At 43.0% G+C, this 16,666-nt stretch overlaps 2 protein-coding genes across 2 annotated transcripts in view; one reads left to right on the top strand and one right to left on the bottom strand.

Annotated features, from left to right (window-relative positions):
• pwp1 (PWP1 homolog, endonuclein) overlaps window positions 1-16,666 on the top strand; it is a 56,372-nt gene that overhangs the window by 6,574 nt on the left and 33,132 nt on the right. The window contains exons 2-9 of the mRNA XM_043709852.1: window positions 1,242-1,300; window positions 1,459-1,625; window positions 4,220-4,305; window positions 4,505-4,601; window positions 6,682-6,792; window positions 7,115-7,242; window positions 7,792-7,859; window positions 9,821-9,917. Of these exons, the coding sequence (XP_043565787.1) occupies window positions 1,242-1,300; window positions 1,459-1,625; window positions 4,220-4,305; window positions 4,505-4,601; window positions 6,682-6,792; window positions 7,115-7,242; window positions 7,792-7,859; window positions 9,821-9,917 (813 nt within the window). The remainder of the gene's footprint in view (window positions 1-1,241; window positions 1,301-1,458; window positions 1,626-4,219; window positions 4,306-4,504; window positions 4,602-6,681; window positions 6,793-7,114; window positions 7,243-7,791; window positions 7,860-9,820; window positions 9,918-16,666) is intronic.
• Window positions 12,197-16,666, bottom strand: part of c1qtnf13 (C1q and TNF related 13) — a 13,674-nt gene continuing 9,204 nt past the window's right edge. Inside the window, exon 2 of the mRNA XM_043709854.1 lies at window positions 12,197-13,577. Within this exon, the coding sequence (XP_043565789.1) occupies window positions 12,495-13,571 (1,077 nt within the window). The 5' untranslated portion in view covers window positions 13,572-13,577 and the 3' untranslated portion in view covers window positions 12,197-12,494. The remainder of the gene's footprint in view (window positions 13,578-16,666) is intronic.

The raw sequence follows: 16,666 nt of genomic DNA, 5'->3' as shown, positions 1-16,666 counted from the left end.
GGGGGGAGGTCAGTGCTGAGTGCGCGTCGCACTGTCGGGGGATGTCAGCGCTGAGGGTGCACCACACTGTCAGGGAATAGAAATTGGAAAGTTATGCTGCCACATTCATGGAATGCTCAGTCATTAAACAGACACAGTCTTCAAATCACTAAGCAAAAGACGCGACCACTGTTGGAAACATGTCTTTCATGTTGTGTTTCTATCGGGACCTCGCGATCTCCTTCGGATAATCCGATTTTTGAATAATTGCTATTCCGATAATCGAGTTCCTCTGTGTACGCACAGACAGACGGGTGCACATGCACATAGACCCTTTCTCATATGCTCACACATGCACCCTCCCACAGACTTATACCCGATTACACTCTCACACATACACGCACTCTCTCACAGACACTCTTGACACCAGTTGTTAAAGTTCGCTTGAGAATGTAACTTTTTAAAAAGATGTTTTGCGATTTACATATGGAAGAACTGATACCAACATGGTCATTCTAAAAGATGAGAGACTTAACAAACAATCTGGTCTTTTTCAATATATAATATCAGTTACATTACACTGGAAAGTTTTGCTATAAATTCTGTGTCTTACAATCTTATTCTCCATAATCGCCTGATGAAGGAGCAGTGCTCTGAAAGCTAGTGCTTCCAAATAAACCTGTTGGACTATAACCTGGTGTTGTGTGATTTTTAATCTGATGAAGGAGCAGCGCTCTGAAAGCTAGTGTTTCCACGTAAACGTGTTGGACTATAACCTGGTGTTGTGTGATTTCTAACTAAATAGGATTTGTAATTTCTCTGGACTTAAAACTTTTGTAATGGGTAGCATTGGGAAATAGTTTGGTACCTTTTTTACTGTCTTCTATATTTAGACAGCTTATAAAATTTATTTTCATGTAACTCACTTGTAGAAGAAAATCAAATTTGTGTGAACATGCCTGCAAGTAACTGTCATGTTAGATAAAGAATAAAGCACATCTCTCAAGCTAGGTTTAATTCTGGGATTTAATTTAACCAGTTGTACCATAAGCAGGATTATAACACACACTCGAGAGTTATTGGAGTTCTTGATCCTGGAGCCTGCTGCTGGGGATTTCTCAGGAAACAACCAGTTTCACTTTGCTGGTTTCAGAATGCAGGGAAATGCATTAAGTGTTTTGATTTATTCCTGCCGTGGAATCCTGATGTCAGGGCAAGTTATTTTTCCAATGTTAATAATTTCAGTAAATTTTCATTTCTAGGTGACTCTGAGTAAGGAGGAGTTGCAGCAATTAATCCTCGATGCAAGAGAAGAATTTGAGTAAGTTGCAGCCTTCCCCTTCTTTATTGAAGAAAGGATGAATAATGTTGGTGTTTAGCTACCAGCCTTTTAGGTGTGGCAGCCAAACAATGGCAAGTGGCAGAATGAGTGAGGTTTTCAACTGATAAACATGCTCAATATTATGTGTTTATTTCCAGTGATCAGGAGGAGGATGAGGAAAAGGCAGAAGGAGCGAATGAGGAGGAGTTGATGGATGGATCAGACAACCTTGCCACGAGTGATTCCAAGACACAAGAGGAGGGAGAAGAGGAAGACAATGACAGTCTGGCAGAATACGATCTTGATCAATATGATAAAGAGGATGGTGAGTGTCAGAGAAGGAGGTAATGCCAGCGATTGCTCTGTGTCAGCTGGTAAAATCACAATAACATTGTTTATCATTTCAACTGTTGAATCAACCACAGCACTTCAACCTCCATAAAATTCCCATTTCAAGCAGGTAAGTTTTTCTGCAAGGCTTTTGATGCTTTCGTCTTGATCTATTTGAGAGCAATTTATTTCTTGATTTATTTTGCACGAGAAATCTTAACAAATTGTTCTCATTTGCTGATCCCCTCCTAGATCTTATTCCAGGAGTTGAGCAAGGAGGTAGCTCAACCACTAGCAAAGATCTTTGCTTCCTCACTCTCCATGGGATTCGTACCAGAGGATTTAAGGGAGGCGAATGTTGTTCCTCTTTTCAAGAAGGGTAATAGGGAAATCCCTAGCAATTGCAGACCAGTCAGTCTTATGTCTGTGGTCAGCAAAGGTTTGGAAAGAATTGAGGGATAGGATTTATGACTATTTGAAAATGCATGGTGTGATTAAAGGCAGTCAGTGTGGCTTTGAGAGGGTCAGGTCATGCCCCACAAACTTTATTGAGTTCTTTGAGGAGGTGATGAGACAGATTGACGAAGATTGAGCAGTGAATGTGGTGTACATGGACTTCAGCAAGGAGTTTGAAAAAGTTCCCCATGGTAGGCTCATTCATAAAGTCAGGGGTATGGGATACAGGAAGATTTGGCTGTCTGGATTCAGAATTGGTTGGCTGGCAGAAGGCAGAGAGTGGTTGCAGATGGAAAGTATTCTGCCTGGAGGTCAGTGGTGACCTGCATGGCTCTGTTCATGGTCCTCTGCTCTTCGTAGTTTTTATAAATGGTTTGGATGAGGAGGTTGAGGGCTGGGTTAGTACGTTTGCATATGACACAAAGTTGAGAGGTACCATTGATAGTATAGAAGGCTATTGCACCCTGCCGCGCGACAATGACAGTACGCAAAGCTGGGCTGAGAAATGGCAGATGGTGTTCAACCTGAATAGATGTGAAGCAATGCATTTTGGAAGGTCAAACTTGAATGCTAAACATAGGATTAAAGACAGGATTCTTGGTAGTGTGGGGGAACAGAGGGATCTTCGTGATCAAGTGCATAGATCCCTCAAAGTTGTCATCTAAGTAGATAGGGTTGTTAAGAAAGCATATGGTGTTTTGGCTTTCATTAACAGGGGATTCAAGTTTAAGAGCCACGAGGTTTTGCTGCAGCTCTACAAAACCCTGGTGAGACCACACTTGCAATATTGTGTCCAGTTCTGGTCGCCCTATTATAGGAAAAATACAGAGGCTTTGGAGACTGTACAAAGGAGGTTTACCAGGATGCTGCCTAGACTGGAGGGTTCCTCTTACGAGGAGAGATTGAGTGAACTCGGACTTTTCTCTCTGGAGAGATGGAGGAAGAGGGGTGACCTGATCGAGGTGTACAAGATAATGAGAGGCATGGATAGAGTCAAGAGCCAGAGACTTTTTACCCCGAGCAGGATTGACTGCCACAATGGGTCATAGTTTTAAAGTGTTAAGAGGAAGGTATCGAGGAGATGTCAGTGGTAGGTTCTTTACGCAGAGAGTTGTGAATGCATGGAATGCGTTGCCAGCGGTGGTGGTGGAAGCAGAGTCATTGGGGTCATTTAAGCGATTGCTGAACAGGCACATGGACAGCAGTGAATTGAGGGGACTGTAGATTGTTATTTTAGATTAGGACTAACCCTCGGCACAACATTGTAGGCCGAAGGACCTGTACTGTGCTGTATTTGTTCGATGTTCTGTCTTGGCTTTCCTTATCTCTGTAATTTCATCCAGCCCCAATAATCCTTCGAGATACTGTGCTGCTGGGGGTGAGGGAGGAATGCTCTTCAGAGAGTAGGTGCTGACTCAATGGGCCGAATGGCTTCTTTCAACACTGTAGGGATACAGTGATCTTCCAAATGGCAGCTCATGGTCTGAGACTAGCTTTCAGTCCTAGAACTATAGATTGGTTAAGTTCAAATTCCACCATCTGCCATGGATCTCTGGATTTCTAGACCAGCAACCTAAACAAAATATTTAACCACACTTTTGATGTACGTCTGTCGGCTGTGGGAGCCGTCTGTCAAAAAGGGAGTTGGTAATCTGACATTTTGCATTTTAGCTACTGTTCCCCCTCTTCAAACAGCGTTTCAAGATTGTGTCCCTATCCATGGATGGCCCCAGGAACAGTGTCACTGCTTAGGCCTCACTGCTGTAACCATCCTGCAAAGGCCTCTGTCTAACAACCCGACCTCTCCATTCCCTCCGTCACCCCTCATCACCTTCAATAAATGTTGAGTATGATTCAGGCCTCTGAGTCCCAGACTACCCGGAATATAACATCATTGATACTGGCTGCAGTTTTCTGGCACCTCTGAATGACATTGGATGCTCCTTGCACATGTGATCTTTTTGCAGCATCCTAAGCCAAGAGACAGCGTGACACGTTGTTTGTAACACATTACTTGTTCGGTCCTTACTTATGTGCCACTTAATTAATAATGTTTAGCAGCAAACATCCCTGGAATAATTAACCTTGAGGCTTATAGAGGTATTAAATGATGACCCGTGACTTTCCATCTAGGTGGAGTGAATCTTGGTGACAGTTTGGGAGGACTCTCAGTCTTTGCTAGCAATGACGATGATCCGTACGTCACTCTTAAAGATACAGTAAGTTGGAGTGTGAAACTTCACAGAATTATTCTTATCCACCTGTAACTTCCTGTGAATTTTTCTCCTTAATGATCTTGTTGCAGAAATTTTAATGATTACTAAATGTGTAAATTTAATTTAATTAAATTACAATTAATGTGCTCCTACTCTCAATATTACAGTAACTTGAAACTTAAAGCAGCATTGTCTGTTGTAGGACCACTATGAAGATGACGATTTCAAAATCAAGCCCACTGACAATCTAATAATTATGGGAAAAGCTGAGAAGGATTGCTGCAGCCTCGAGATATATGGTGAGATTGCCAGTAAAGATCCTAGTGATATTAGACATCCCACTGTCTGAGGTTTTGCCTTTGGTATCTTGGAAGAAGCTTCTTACGTGGGATGATATCAGTAAATGTGAAATCATCTTGGGATTGTGGCATTATGGTGCTTTAATTATTGCTGGTCTGAACCTTCTGGATGTGGTTTAAAGTGCTGTTGTGTGAATTGAGTTGTACAGTATACTGTGTAAAGAACTGACCCATATTCTCAATCTGTAGGCATCATGTTAATGTTAGTGTCAGACGAATATTTAAACCCCACTCGAGAGACTTAAGCCTCAAACTATCCAGGCCAATTGAGGGAGTTGACAACACTGTCAGAAGTGCTGTCTTTCATGGTGGGGGAATGTAAAGGCTTCCTGTGGCACTATTTTGAAGAAGAGTTGGGGACATTCTTCCCAGTCAACAATACTTAGGGGAGAAAGTGAGGTCTGCAGATGCTGGAGATCAAAGTTGAAACTTTATTGCTGGAACAGCACAGCAGGTCAGGCAGCATCCAGGGAACAGGAGATTCGACGTTTCGGGCACAGGCCCTTCTTCAGGAATGAGCAGAGAGTGTTCAGCATCCCCAAGTGGAAAATGAAGTGTTGTTCTTTGAACTTGCGTTAAGGAACACTGCAACAGATCTGGGACAGAAATGTTGGTGTAGGAACACAGTGGTGTGTTGAAGTGGAGGCAGTGGGAAACTCTGGGTCATGTTTTACAGACAGAGTGTAGGTGTTCAGCAAAGCGGTCATCAAATCTGTGTTTCATCTCCCCCGATATACAGGAGACCACATTCTGAGCAGTGAATGAAATAAATGAGTTGAGAGAAGTGCAGGTAAGCTGCTGCTTCACCTGGAAGGTGTGCCTGAGGCCTTGGATACTGAGGTTGGAGGAAGTAAATCGGCAAGTAAGTCACCTTGTGCAAGACCAACCCCTTCCCACAAACGTCACTTCAATATATTACCACCTTTCCTGAGCTGTTAACAGTTCTGATGAAGAATCGCCAGACTCGAAATATTATCTTGCTTTCAAAGAACACAGAACATTACAGCACAGTCCAGGCTCTCTGACCCTCAATGTTGTGCTGACCTGTGAAACCAGCCTGAAGCTGAACTAACCTGCATTGTTGCATTATCATCCATATGTTTATCCAATGGCCATTTAAAAAGACATTAAAGTCGGTGAGTCTACTACAGTTGCAGGCAGGGAGTTTCACGCCATTACTACTCTCTGAGTAAAGAAACTACCCCTCTGACATCTGTCCTATATCTATCACCGCTCAATTTAAAGCTATGTCCTCTCATGCTAGCCATCACTATCCGAGGAAAACGTCTCTCTCTGCTAACACTATCTAATCCTCTGATCATCTTTCACATCTCTATTAAGTCACCTCTCAACCTCTTCCTTCTAACGAAAACAGCCTCAGGTCACTCAGTCTTTCCTCAGAAGACCTTCCTTCCATACCAGACAATATCCTCATAAATCTCCTCTGCATCTTTTCCAAAACTTACACATCCTTCCTATAATGTGGTAACCAGAACTGTACGCAATACTCCAAGTGCGGCCACACCATAGTTTCCTACAATGAACTGTTCAACCTCCTCGTGGGAGCACGAGGTAGCGCCGATACAGTCATCAATGTAGCGAAGGAAAAGATGGGGGGTGGGGCCAGTGTAGTTGCGGAAGATGGATTGTTCCACATATCCTACGAAGAGGCAGGCATAGCTGGGGCCCATGCGGGTGCCCATGGCTACTCCTTTTGTACTTAGGGGAAGAAAGCACAGATCGATTGGTCATTATCATAGTTTTGTTTCTGGGGCAATGCCTTCTACGTTATGTCACAAGTGACTTCACTTGAAAAGCACCTTTTTTGCTATAACGCACGTGGAACTGTACTGAGTTCATGAAAGGTGGTATACAAAGAAAGTATTTTGCTTTTCATTAGGCTAGATGTATGCAGAGTTCTGCTCACCCATGTTGAATGGTGTTTTGGTTATTGGTGCTGCATTGCATCATGTGTAAGATCTGTTTTTCAAATTTAACACACTCTCACTGTCTCTTGCAGTTCACAACCAGGAGGAGCAATCTCTCTATGTCCATCATGACGTGCTGCTTCCTGCCTATCCATTGTCTATTGAATGGCTCAACTTTGATCCAAACCCAGAAAAACTGACAGGTCAGTTTAGAAAAGAATAGTATTCAAGGAAATTTCATTTAGTAGAAGTCATATTGGTCACACTGGTTGTAGTGGTCAAAAGATTAGGCTTTTGGTTGCGAGACTCTCGCTAATAAGGTAAAGACTGATTGGGGCTTTGTCTCTTGAAGCTGTTGTCCACTTCCAGAGCCTGGCCAAGTATGTTGGACAATCCCTGGCTATTTAAAATCTCTTTTGATGCAAGTTGGGTCCTCTGTGGCCACCTCTCCAGAAGCAGATGTTCTGTTGGTGCTTTTTATCCCGTTTTCCCCTCTCATCCTTGACCAGAATATTCTCCTTGTAGGGAATTATGTTGCTGTGGGTAACATGACTCCTGTGATTGACGTGTGGAATCTGGATGCAGTTGATTGTCTGGAACCCGCCTTCAGTCTGGGGAAAAAGAAGACAAAAAAGAAGAAACGGGGCAAAAAGGTATTGTGCCCGTCTAGTTACCACGCTATGGTTGGCTCACGATAGTATTCACTCCATGTTGCTACTGGTTAGTACCGGTCAGACTGACTAATCAGTAGCTGAAGTCTGTCTCCACAGTCTGAGTACGCAGTCAACTGAAAGTCCAGCCTGTTTGTCATTTTTGAAATGTGTTTGATTCTCCACATCACATTATACGTAAACGATGGTGAAAGGGAGTGGACCACTTCGCTGTCCTTTTTCACTAGCCTTCATCTGCCAGCCTGGGCACGGGTCAACTATTGCTCATCTTGGCATCAACAATTGAGGAATTAGGCCTGGTGTCTCTACAATCTACAACTTGTGGTCATTCTCATGTTCTCTTAAAAATGGCTGTTTAGCCATGGTCAGATTCTGTTTTTTCCATGTTTGTCTGTCTGTGTCTGCAAACAGTTGTAACTATGCTGAAAGCTAGTCTACATTGTTTGAAACTTGTTTTTCTGTTAGCCTCTCTGGGGAATCGACTAGGAGAGGTAAGCCTAAAATTTCTCATTTGTTAACTTGTTATTTCAGAGTGCAGAGAATTGGGAGGAGGGACATACAGATGCAGTTCTTGATCTATCTTGGAACAAAAATATCAGGTAATATCAGCAGTGGCATATTGTTTCCTTTATAAGTATGTTCAAATTGTAATGTGGCAAAGAAGGATATTACAAGTTCGGAACCGATTCCATTATGAGCTGAGTCGAACAGTTTGTATGTTTGATGAGGTGATGGGCAAAGCTTTCTGTTTTCCTGCAAGCAATTTTGTTTTTGTAAGTTTTAATATAAATGCATATTTTATTACATCATAACCTAATTAGTGAATACTAGTGTGTTCCTGTGTTTGCACTAATTCTCTCGCTGATGTGGGTCTGTGTAATTAAAGAAAGTGAAGACTGCAGATGCTGAAGAGTCAGAGCCAAAAAGTGTGGTGCTGGAAAAGCACAGCAGGTCAGGCAGCATCCAAGGAGAAGGAGAGTCGATATTTCGGGCATAAGCCCTTCATCAGGAAATAGGGAGGCTGCATGCAAGTCCTTGGCCGCCCCCACCACCGTAGATGCATGTGTTAACTCAGTCACCAGAGATGGAGACTGAGAGATCCAGGAAGAGGAGGGAGATGTCCAAGATGGTCCAGGTGAATTTAAGGTCAGATGGAAGGTGTTAGTGAGATTGACGAACTGTTCACCCTCCTCGTGGGAGCACAAGGTGGTGCCAATACAATCGTCAATGTGGCAGAGGAAAAGGTGGGGAATGGCGCCAGTGTAACTGTAGAAAATGAACTATTCCATGTATCCTATCAAGAGGCAGAGATCACTGGGACGCATGTGGGTCAGACCCCACCACCAGGGATATATTTCCCTCTCCACCCCTATCTGCGTTCTGCAGAGACCATTGCCTCCATGACTCCCTCTTTGTGTCCATGCCCCGCCCACCAACCCACCCTCCACTCCTGGCACCGTTGCAAGAGGTGTAAAACCTTGCCTAAGCCACCTCCCCTCACCTCCGTCCAAGGCTCCAAAGGATCTTTTCATATCTGGTAGAGCTTTTCCTGCACATCCACCTACATTCATTTACTGTGTCCATTGCTCTCGATGTGGTCTCTTCTATATTGCAGAGATAGGACATCAACTTGCAGAGCATTTCAGAAAACACCTCTGGGGCACATGCACCAAACCACCCTACTGCCCTGTGGCTGACCACTTCAACTCACCCTTCCACTCCCCCAAGGACATGCAAGTCCTGAACTGCCTCCACCACCAAATCCAAGCCACCCAACAACTGGAGGGGGAAACGCCTCAAATCAATTTCCAAATCTCCTTCTCTCCCCCCCTCACCCCCAACCTCATCCTGTATTCAAGCCTCCAACCTGGCACTGCCCTCTACCAGTCCATTTTCCTTCCCATCTACCTACTCCACCCTCTGTTCTGACCTGCATCCATCTATCACCTTTCCAGCTACCCCCCCTCACCCCCAACTCTCCTATTTATCTCTCAACCCCCACCACCATATATACTTTCCTGATGAAGGGCTTATGCCTGAAACTTTGGCTCTCCTGCTCCTCGGCTGCTACCTGACCTGCTGTGCTTTTCCAGTGCCACACTTTTCAACTCCGTAATTAACAACAGGCTGGTTAATGGTTATGGGGAATTAACTGTAAAAACGCTCATTTGACCAACTGCCAGAAGATGGTGCTGTTGGCTTATTTAAATTCATTCTTGTCTGTGTCACTTAATGTTAGTAACTAGCAGGGAATGAGAAAGTATTTGGTTTGCTGCTCGTAACCAGTGGGACAGGAGAAAGTAGATGGTTTAATGGTAGTAACTAGCACGCATGTACAAATGAGTGATGTGTGCCTTGTGATCACATGGAGGGGCTGATTGTAATGGCTATAGTTCTAGAACAGATGATTGCCCCTCGTTTTTGTTCTTGCTCTCAGTGCTTTAATGAAATAAACATGAAGTAGACCAAAAATAATTCAGTGCAGCATGATGTTTTCCTGATGTCCTGAAGGGTAGAGACCTATGAGGCCATCACTACAATTGCTTTTGTTGTACTGTAGGAGTGTTCTGGCCAGTGCATCTGCTGATCAGTCAGTGATTCTCTGGGATATGTCTCAGAAGAAACCCGTGACGAATCTCTCTTCGCATACAGACAAGGTAAGCAGAAACAAACCCTTTCCTTTCAGTACTACTGGCATCTAAACCTAAGAGTCAGGAAGTTGGTGATTCTCTAACTGACCTCTTGCAAACCTGGATTTCTCAGCTCTGATTTGTGTAGCCATCATCTGTTAAAATCGTTCGCCTGGTTAATGACTTTAAAGTGCACTTCCATATATGAGTCTGCCTTGATAAGTACAGCTCTCTTTCATCTTCCCCTTCCTTTGCTCCGTTATTTAAGGTGGTGCTTGAAACCATTTGGACTCTGCACTCAGTGATTCACTCTCTGAATTTCTTCACCTTTCTGTCTCTTTCCTCCTCAAACTCTCTGTAAAACCTACCTCCCGACCAAGCTTTTGGCCGTCTGTCCAAATACTATATGGTTGAATGTCAGATTTTTTTTAATAATGCTCCAGTGGAGTACCTCGGGCTGTTTTCTGTATTTAAAAGCTGTACTGTTACAACTGAGAAAGGGCCAGAAAGAGACCTTTCGGCCCCTCAAGCCTGCTTCACCATTCAAAAGATCTCAGCTGCTCTGTTTATGTTTGAAGTTTCCCATTCTCGTGTACTCTGATAGCCCTTGATTTCCTTGTCTAACAAGGCTCTGTCCACTCCTACCTTAAAACTAATCAGTGACCTTCCCTTCAACACCTTCTGAAGCCAATAGTTTCAAAGTCTCTTGATCCTCTGACAGGGAAAATAAACTCCTCATTCCGGTCCTAAAAGGGTAATCCCTAATTTAAAATAATTGTCCCTGATTCTGAACTCTTGCACAACAGGAAGCACGTTTTCCTCATCCACCTGATTAAAACAGTTCAGGATCTTGTACACTTCAGTGAAGTCATCCCTCACCTTTCTAAATTCCAGTGAAAATAAGCCTAGTCTGTCCAACCTATCCTCATAAAGCAAACCATCATTCCAATTGTCAATCTTGTAAAACCCCTCAGAACCACCTCCAGTACATTTTTAACCTTTAAATAATGAGAGCAAAACTGCACATAGTATTTGAGATGTCGTTTCACCAATAGTCTGTATAACTGAAACTTAATAACCTTATATTTATGTTCAATTCCAGGACAGCATCCTATTAGTTTCAGTTTGAGTGTTGTACCTGCATTCTAACTTGTTGTACGCCTCTGCACTTTGGAATTCTGCAGTCATTTTCTGCTAGAGTAATACTCTGCTTTTTCATTCTTCCTGCCAAAATAAACGACTTCACATTTTCCCACGTTATACTTAATCTTCCATATTTTGCTGTCACGTTCAACCTGTTTATATCCATCTGCATCCTCTTGTCGCCTTCACAGCATACTTCGCTACTTGTTACTGTGTTAATTTAGTGACCCTGCTTTCACACCCCTTATCCATGTTGTAAAGTTGTGAGTGGATGTGACCCCTGAGTCTACATCAAACCCAGCAATTTTTACATGGGTTGTGTGGGTGTAGCATCTGATTTGTGTTTGATCCCAGTGATACTGCAACTTTCCAATAATGAAAAACCAAAGAAAAATAAAATATTTGATTGCATTACAATGAATACAAGCACCAGAAATTTATGCTGAAATGCTGATTTAGTGCTCCAACTGGAGTATTGTGTACACTTCAGGGTACTACACATTAGAAAGGATGAGAAGGCTTTGGAGAAAGTGCAGAGGAAATTTACTAAACTGGCTGTAGGGATCAAAGCTGTTTGTTCGAGGAAGATACTGAAGAAAGTAGGGTGGTTCTCTCAGCTGAGAAAGTTGAGATTTGATTTATTATTGTCACATGTAACTAGGTACAGTGAAAAGTTTTGTGTGCAGTACAGGCAGATTATACCATACATGCATTAGGGTAATAGAGCAGAACAGGGAATACAATGCAGAGAATGTGCACAAAGAACGAGGTCAAGTTAAATTTAAGAGGTCCACTCAGAAGTCTGATAACAGCAGGGATTGGGGGAGGATTTCATGAGGGGTTTGGATGGAGTAAATGAGGAGAAGTTGTTTCCAATTCTGGGTTCTGCAGAAGAGTAATTGGACTCAAAACATTAACTCGGTTTCTTTCTCCACAGATGCATTCAGACCTGACTTTCACTAGCATTTTGTTTTTATTTCACATCTCCTGCATCGTAGTATTTTGCTTTGTATTTTGTAGAAATTGTTTCTGATAGGCTGATGCCAGGGAACAAAGATTTAATGTGACTGGCAAAAGAACTGGAAGTGACCTGAAGGAAAACTTTGTTTAAACATAATGCACAGTTAAGATTTGGACTTCACTCCTTGACAGGGTGGGAAGAGATTCATGTTGGCCTTTTAAAGGGAACTGATGCATGCTGAAAGGAGCAAACATTGATACAGAGCAGGAGTAACTGGATTGCACCTTTAAGGTGTTGAAGCACATCTGATGACCTAAATGACCTTCTATGCTGTAGTGTTGTATAGTTCAAATCTTCTTTAAGATACTAAACTATCACCCTGTAGTTAGGTACAAAGCTGCAACGAAAGATACTTTTACAGTAAAATTCAGGCATGCTGACTGCTGTATGCATTTGGAATTAAAGCAGAATGTCTATAATTGCTGAGCAGTTTAACACAGTCATGTAGACCCACGACTCTGTAGGATGTTTGGGTCTGGATAAATGAGGAATCCAGTGAAGGTGATGTACTTGCCATGGTTGCTGTACAAACCAAAGCGTGGGTGCTGCTGGCTGTATAGCCACACTTTGTCACCTGCAGCCAGCTGGAGCATTACACTCTGGCTTTGCATCTCCCTGCGCTGACTGTCATCTTCGTCAAAAATCATGGCCTGCACCTCACTGAGATTCTTCATCAGCTTAACGGAGATGGCCTTCCGGGGATGTTTCCCGACATTGAAGGAGAAATAGTAGGCACCTGAGATCTGGCATGTGAAGAAACCACTCAGCTTGTCAAAATGTTTGCCAATGTTGATGTACTCTGTGTCAAATGTAACTGCCTTGTATCGCAGATTCTCCGTGTTCTCCCCAAGCAGTGACGTTGTTCTGGCTGCAGAAAATGCAGAAGGAAGGCTGCCCTTTGGCTGAGCCGTGAGGCAGCTGAGAGTGGATTGGCTTATTTTCGGTTTAGCAATGGAATGGGAGCTGTTGGAAGTGATGCGGAGTAAAGGCAGACTGTTGCCTAGCCAACAGGGTGGCAATTCTGGATAGACCAGGTAGCCAGTGAAGGTTGTGTATGACCCTATGTTACTATACAGGGCGTACTTTGAGTTACCGTGCAGCAACAACCAGACAGTGTCACCTACGTCCAACCTCAGCATCAAGCTTTGGCTCTGCACCTTGCGATTCTTTTGCCGATGCTCATCAAAGGCCATTGCCTGAACCTCGTATCTGTTCTTCATCAGCATGACCGAGAGCATCTTTTTTGGATACTTTCCAACGGTGAATGAGAAATAATAAGCCCCAGGGATTCTACATATGAGCCTGCCCGTGTCTGGCTGGAAGTCATTCCCAATGTTAACCAAAAGTTTGTCAAATGTAACTGCTTTTTGGAAACCTCCCATCATGCTGCTGGTCCTGGCTGCAGAGAAAGCAGATTGGTCATGGAGACTGGAGTGGTAACCATTTGCTTCTGAAAATGGCTGACAGCAGAGAGAATCAGCAATTCCCATCAACAGCATGACTCTCGAAATAACCATTTCTTCCTGAAACAAGGAATGGATTTGAATTGACAAGGATTAGAAGTAAATATTGGTTAATCTAACAGTATATTGTTTGTGGAGAAAGTGAGAACTGCGGATGCTGGAGATCAGAGCTGAAAAATGTTTTGCTGGAAAAGCGCAGCAGGTCAGGCAGCATCCAAGGAGCAGGAGAATCGACGTTCCTGAAGAAGGGCTTATGCCCGAAACGTCGATTCTCCTGCTCCTTGGATGCTGCCTGACCTGCTGTGCTTTTCCAGCAACACATTTTTCAGTATATTGTTTGTGTTTGTGAAATGAAGGTAATTAGAACAATCTTGGGTTCCATCTGGAATCTACTAAATGAAAGACAACAAAGATACCCACAGTGAAGGCATGTTGGTAACTGGACCAGTTTCTGATTGTTAGATACTCTTAAGAGATGTGTAATTTTGTAATGTTGGATTTACATTGCAGGATATATGAACCAGAGAGCCCAACTGCCCAGTGTTTATGCTCCATTTGAGCCCCTCTCAACTCTCATTGAAATCCAATCAGTATATTTTTCTGTTTCTTCCTCCTGAACACAATGATGCAATTCACAGCACTTGATGGCAACTTGCACATTCTCACCACACCCCAGTGTCTTTTAAAATGCTAGTTATTTTCTTGTTGACTGTCATATTCATGGTGTATAGTTATTTGGTTTTACTCATCATTGGAAGCAGTCTCCCTGTGCCTGTTCAAACTGTCATTTTAAATGAGTTAACCTACTCTTAGCCTTCTCATCGAGAGAGAAGAGATCAAGCCTGTTCCCTTTTTACCTGATGGATTTAATTGGAAACATCAATGTGATGATAATGTTACTGGACTGGTAATCCTGAGGACTGGACTAACTGAAAGAACTTGAGTTTAAATCTCACCATGGCATGTGGAGGAATATAAACTCAATTAAAATGCTACTCACCATAACAGTCTTAGTTCAGGATTGTTGTAACAGTACATCTGGTTTATTAATATCGTTCATGGAGGAATTCTGAAGGGAACCCCCAGAAATGTGACTCCTGACTGCCCTCTGAATTAGTGTTATCCAGCAGAAATTTGTTAGGATTTTGGAATTTTATTTATTCTTTCCACTTGGCAGGCAACAACAGCATTGACTGGTGCTGGTGACAGAGCAATTTAAAATAATGTTTAATCAAACGGAAACACTTAACAGCTTGATCTATTAAAAGTACTTAAAATCTTGGAAATAATTTTCTGAACAGCTGTTGCACTGTTCACAAGGACATGTAAGTTTGTGTAGCAGTTTTAGAACATTTCACAATGCTCTGTGGGAATTATGATTTGGTGTCTCTAAGGACTTTAAGCATCTTTATAATTTCTTGTAATGAAGAAGCGAGAGGATGTGGTTCCTGCTTGTGAAAGTCTTCCTCTGGAGGAAATCAGATCCACTGTGTTCCAGATGCGCGCATCTTGAAAGTGAAATAAATGTTTATAGACGTTACACTGGCCTGAATGATGGTCATAGAGTCATACAGCACGGAAACAGATCCTTCGGTCCAACCAGTATCCCAAACCAAACTAGTCCCACCTGTCTGCTCTTGCCCCATATCCCTCTAGGCAGTTCTTATTCATGTGTGTTTACAGTGCGCAGTGTCTCTCCCTATGAGTTTATGCATTGTGTTCTTGATAATTGATGTCATTATTTACACAGAGCGTTAATTCTGAGAGAGACTGGAAAAATCTATATCCACTATCTTTCTAAAGTGGAGTTTATGACCAAAGATTTCTTTAATCTAGTACTTTATTCACGTAACAATTCAAAAGGGGCTTCAGGAGCAGAGGTAACCTACCAGATGTTTGACAGCTCCGGGTCCTTCTTGTCTTATATTAACACCTCTGCTGACCCTCTGTATGGACCATAGGGTCTGGCACTGACCTCAGATGGACATGTGGCTGTTGCAGATTCGGGGAATCACTGCTTCAAGATTTACTGATACTTGCAGTGAATCAAACTTCCAGAACTCTGTCGGAGGCCTAAACCTGAGGCCCAGTTTAACTGCTGTGCATTTTGTCCATTGTAGGACAAGTGATGCTTTTGGGTTTTGTGTTTTTGTTGTAAATGCAGAAAGCAGCAATGTTTGAGCAAGGCCCAAGGTCAGAGTTCACCAATGGGCATACCCATTGCCTAGACACAAAATGAACACTTGACTCCAACACTAGCCCAAAGGGGTTTGTCCAGAAAGTCCTGCCCATTTTCATGGATACTCCTCAAGACAAGCTTCCCAAGTGAGGAGGAGGAATGGGCCCTTTATGGCATATGGAGCTCTCACAAGGCAGACCCTCCAATGCACAAGCTCACCTCCCCAACACTGAATCAATTACTGTCAGTGTGTGTATGGGACTCTGTACAGTGAGTGTGTGTGTGAGATCGACCCTATACCCTACTTAGATGTATGGCCCATATCCCAGAGAATGTATATGTGAGGGATCAGTTGCTGCATATCCTGAGATAGATTCTGTGCAATTGGAATTGCTAATCGCTGTGATCAGTGTTTTGCTGATGGTTTGTGCCTGGAATCAAGAGCATTAATGCGTCAGTTTCCATGGATCATGTTGGGGGGAGATGTAAATAATAGGAAATTAACAACTACAAAGACAATCGACATTCTGATTTCCATCCAGTCGCTCAATTGCACTTTTATGTTTATTCATTCTTGAGGTGTGGGTGTCCCTGGCTGTGTCAGCATTTGTTACCCATCCCTAGTTGCCCCCTTGAGAAGGTGGAGGTGAGCTGCCTTCTTGAACCTCCGCAGTCCATGTGCTGTAGGTAGACCTACAAAACCCAGTGGGAGTGAATTGCAAGATTTTGACCCAACAACACTGAAGGAATTATGATATATTTCCAAGTCAGGATTGTGGTGGCTTGGAGGGGAACGTGCAGATGGTGGTGTTTCCATGTAAAAAAAAATTGAAGAAATGTGGCTGCTGGAAATCTGAATCAAAAACAGAAATTGTTGTGAAAGTTTAGCAGGTCTGGCAGCAAATATGGAGAAAAGTCAGATTTAACGTTTCAATTCCAGTGACCCTTCTTTCCACTACAAGCCCACTAA

The sequence above is a fragment of the Chiloscyllium plagiosum genome, chromosome 19, assembly GCF_004010195.1.
Source record: "Chiloscyllium plagiosum isolate BGI_BamShark_2017 chromosome 19, ASM401019v2, whole genome shotgun sequence".
NCBI lineage: Eukaryota > Metazoa > Chordata > Chondrichthyes > Orectolobiformes > Hemiscylliidae > Chiloscyllium > Chiloscyllium plagiosum.
The sequence above is the reverse complement of the archived record's forward strand: the minus strand, read 5'-3'. Positions and strand labels throughout refer to the sequence as shown.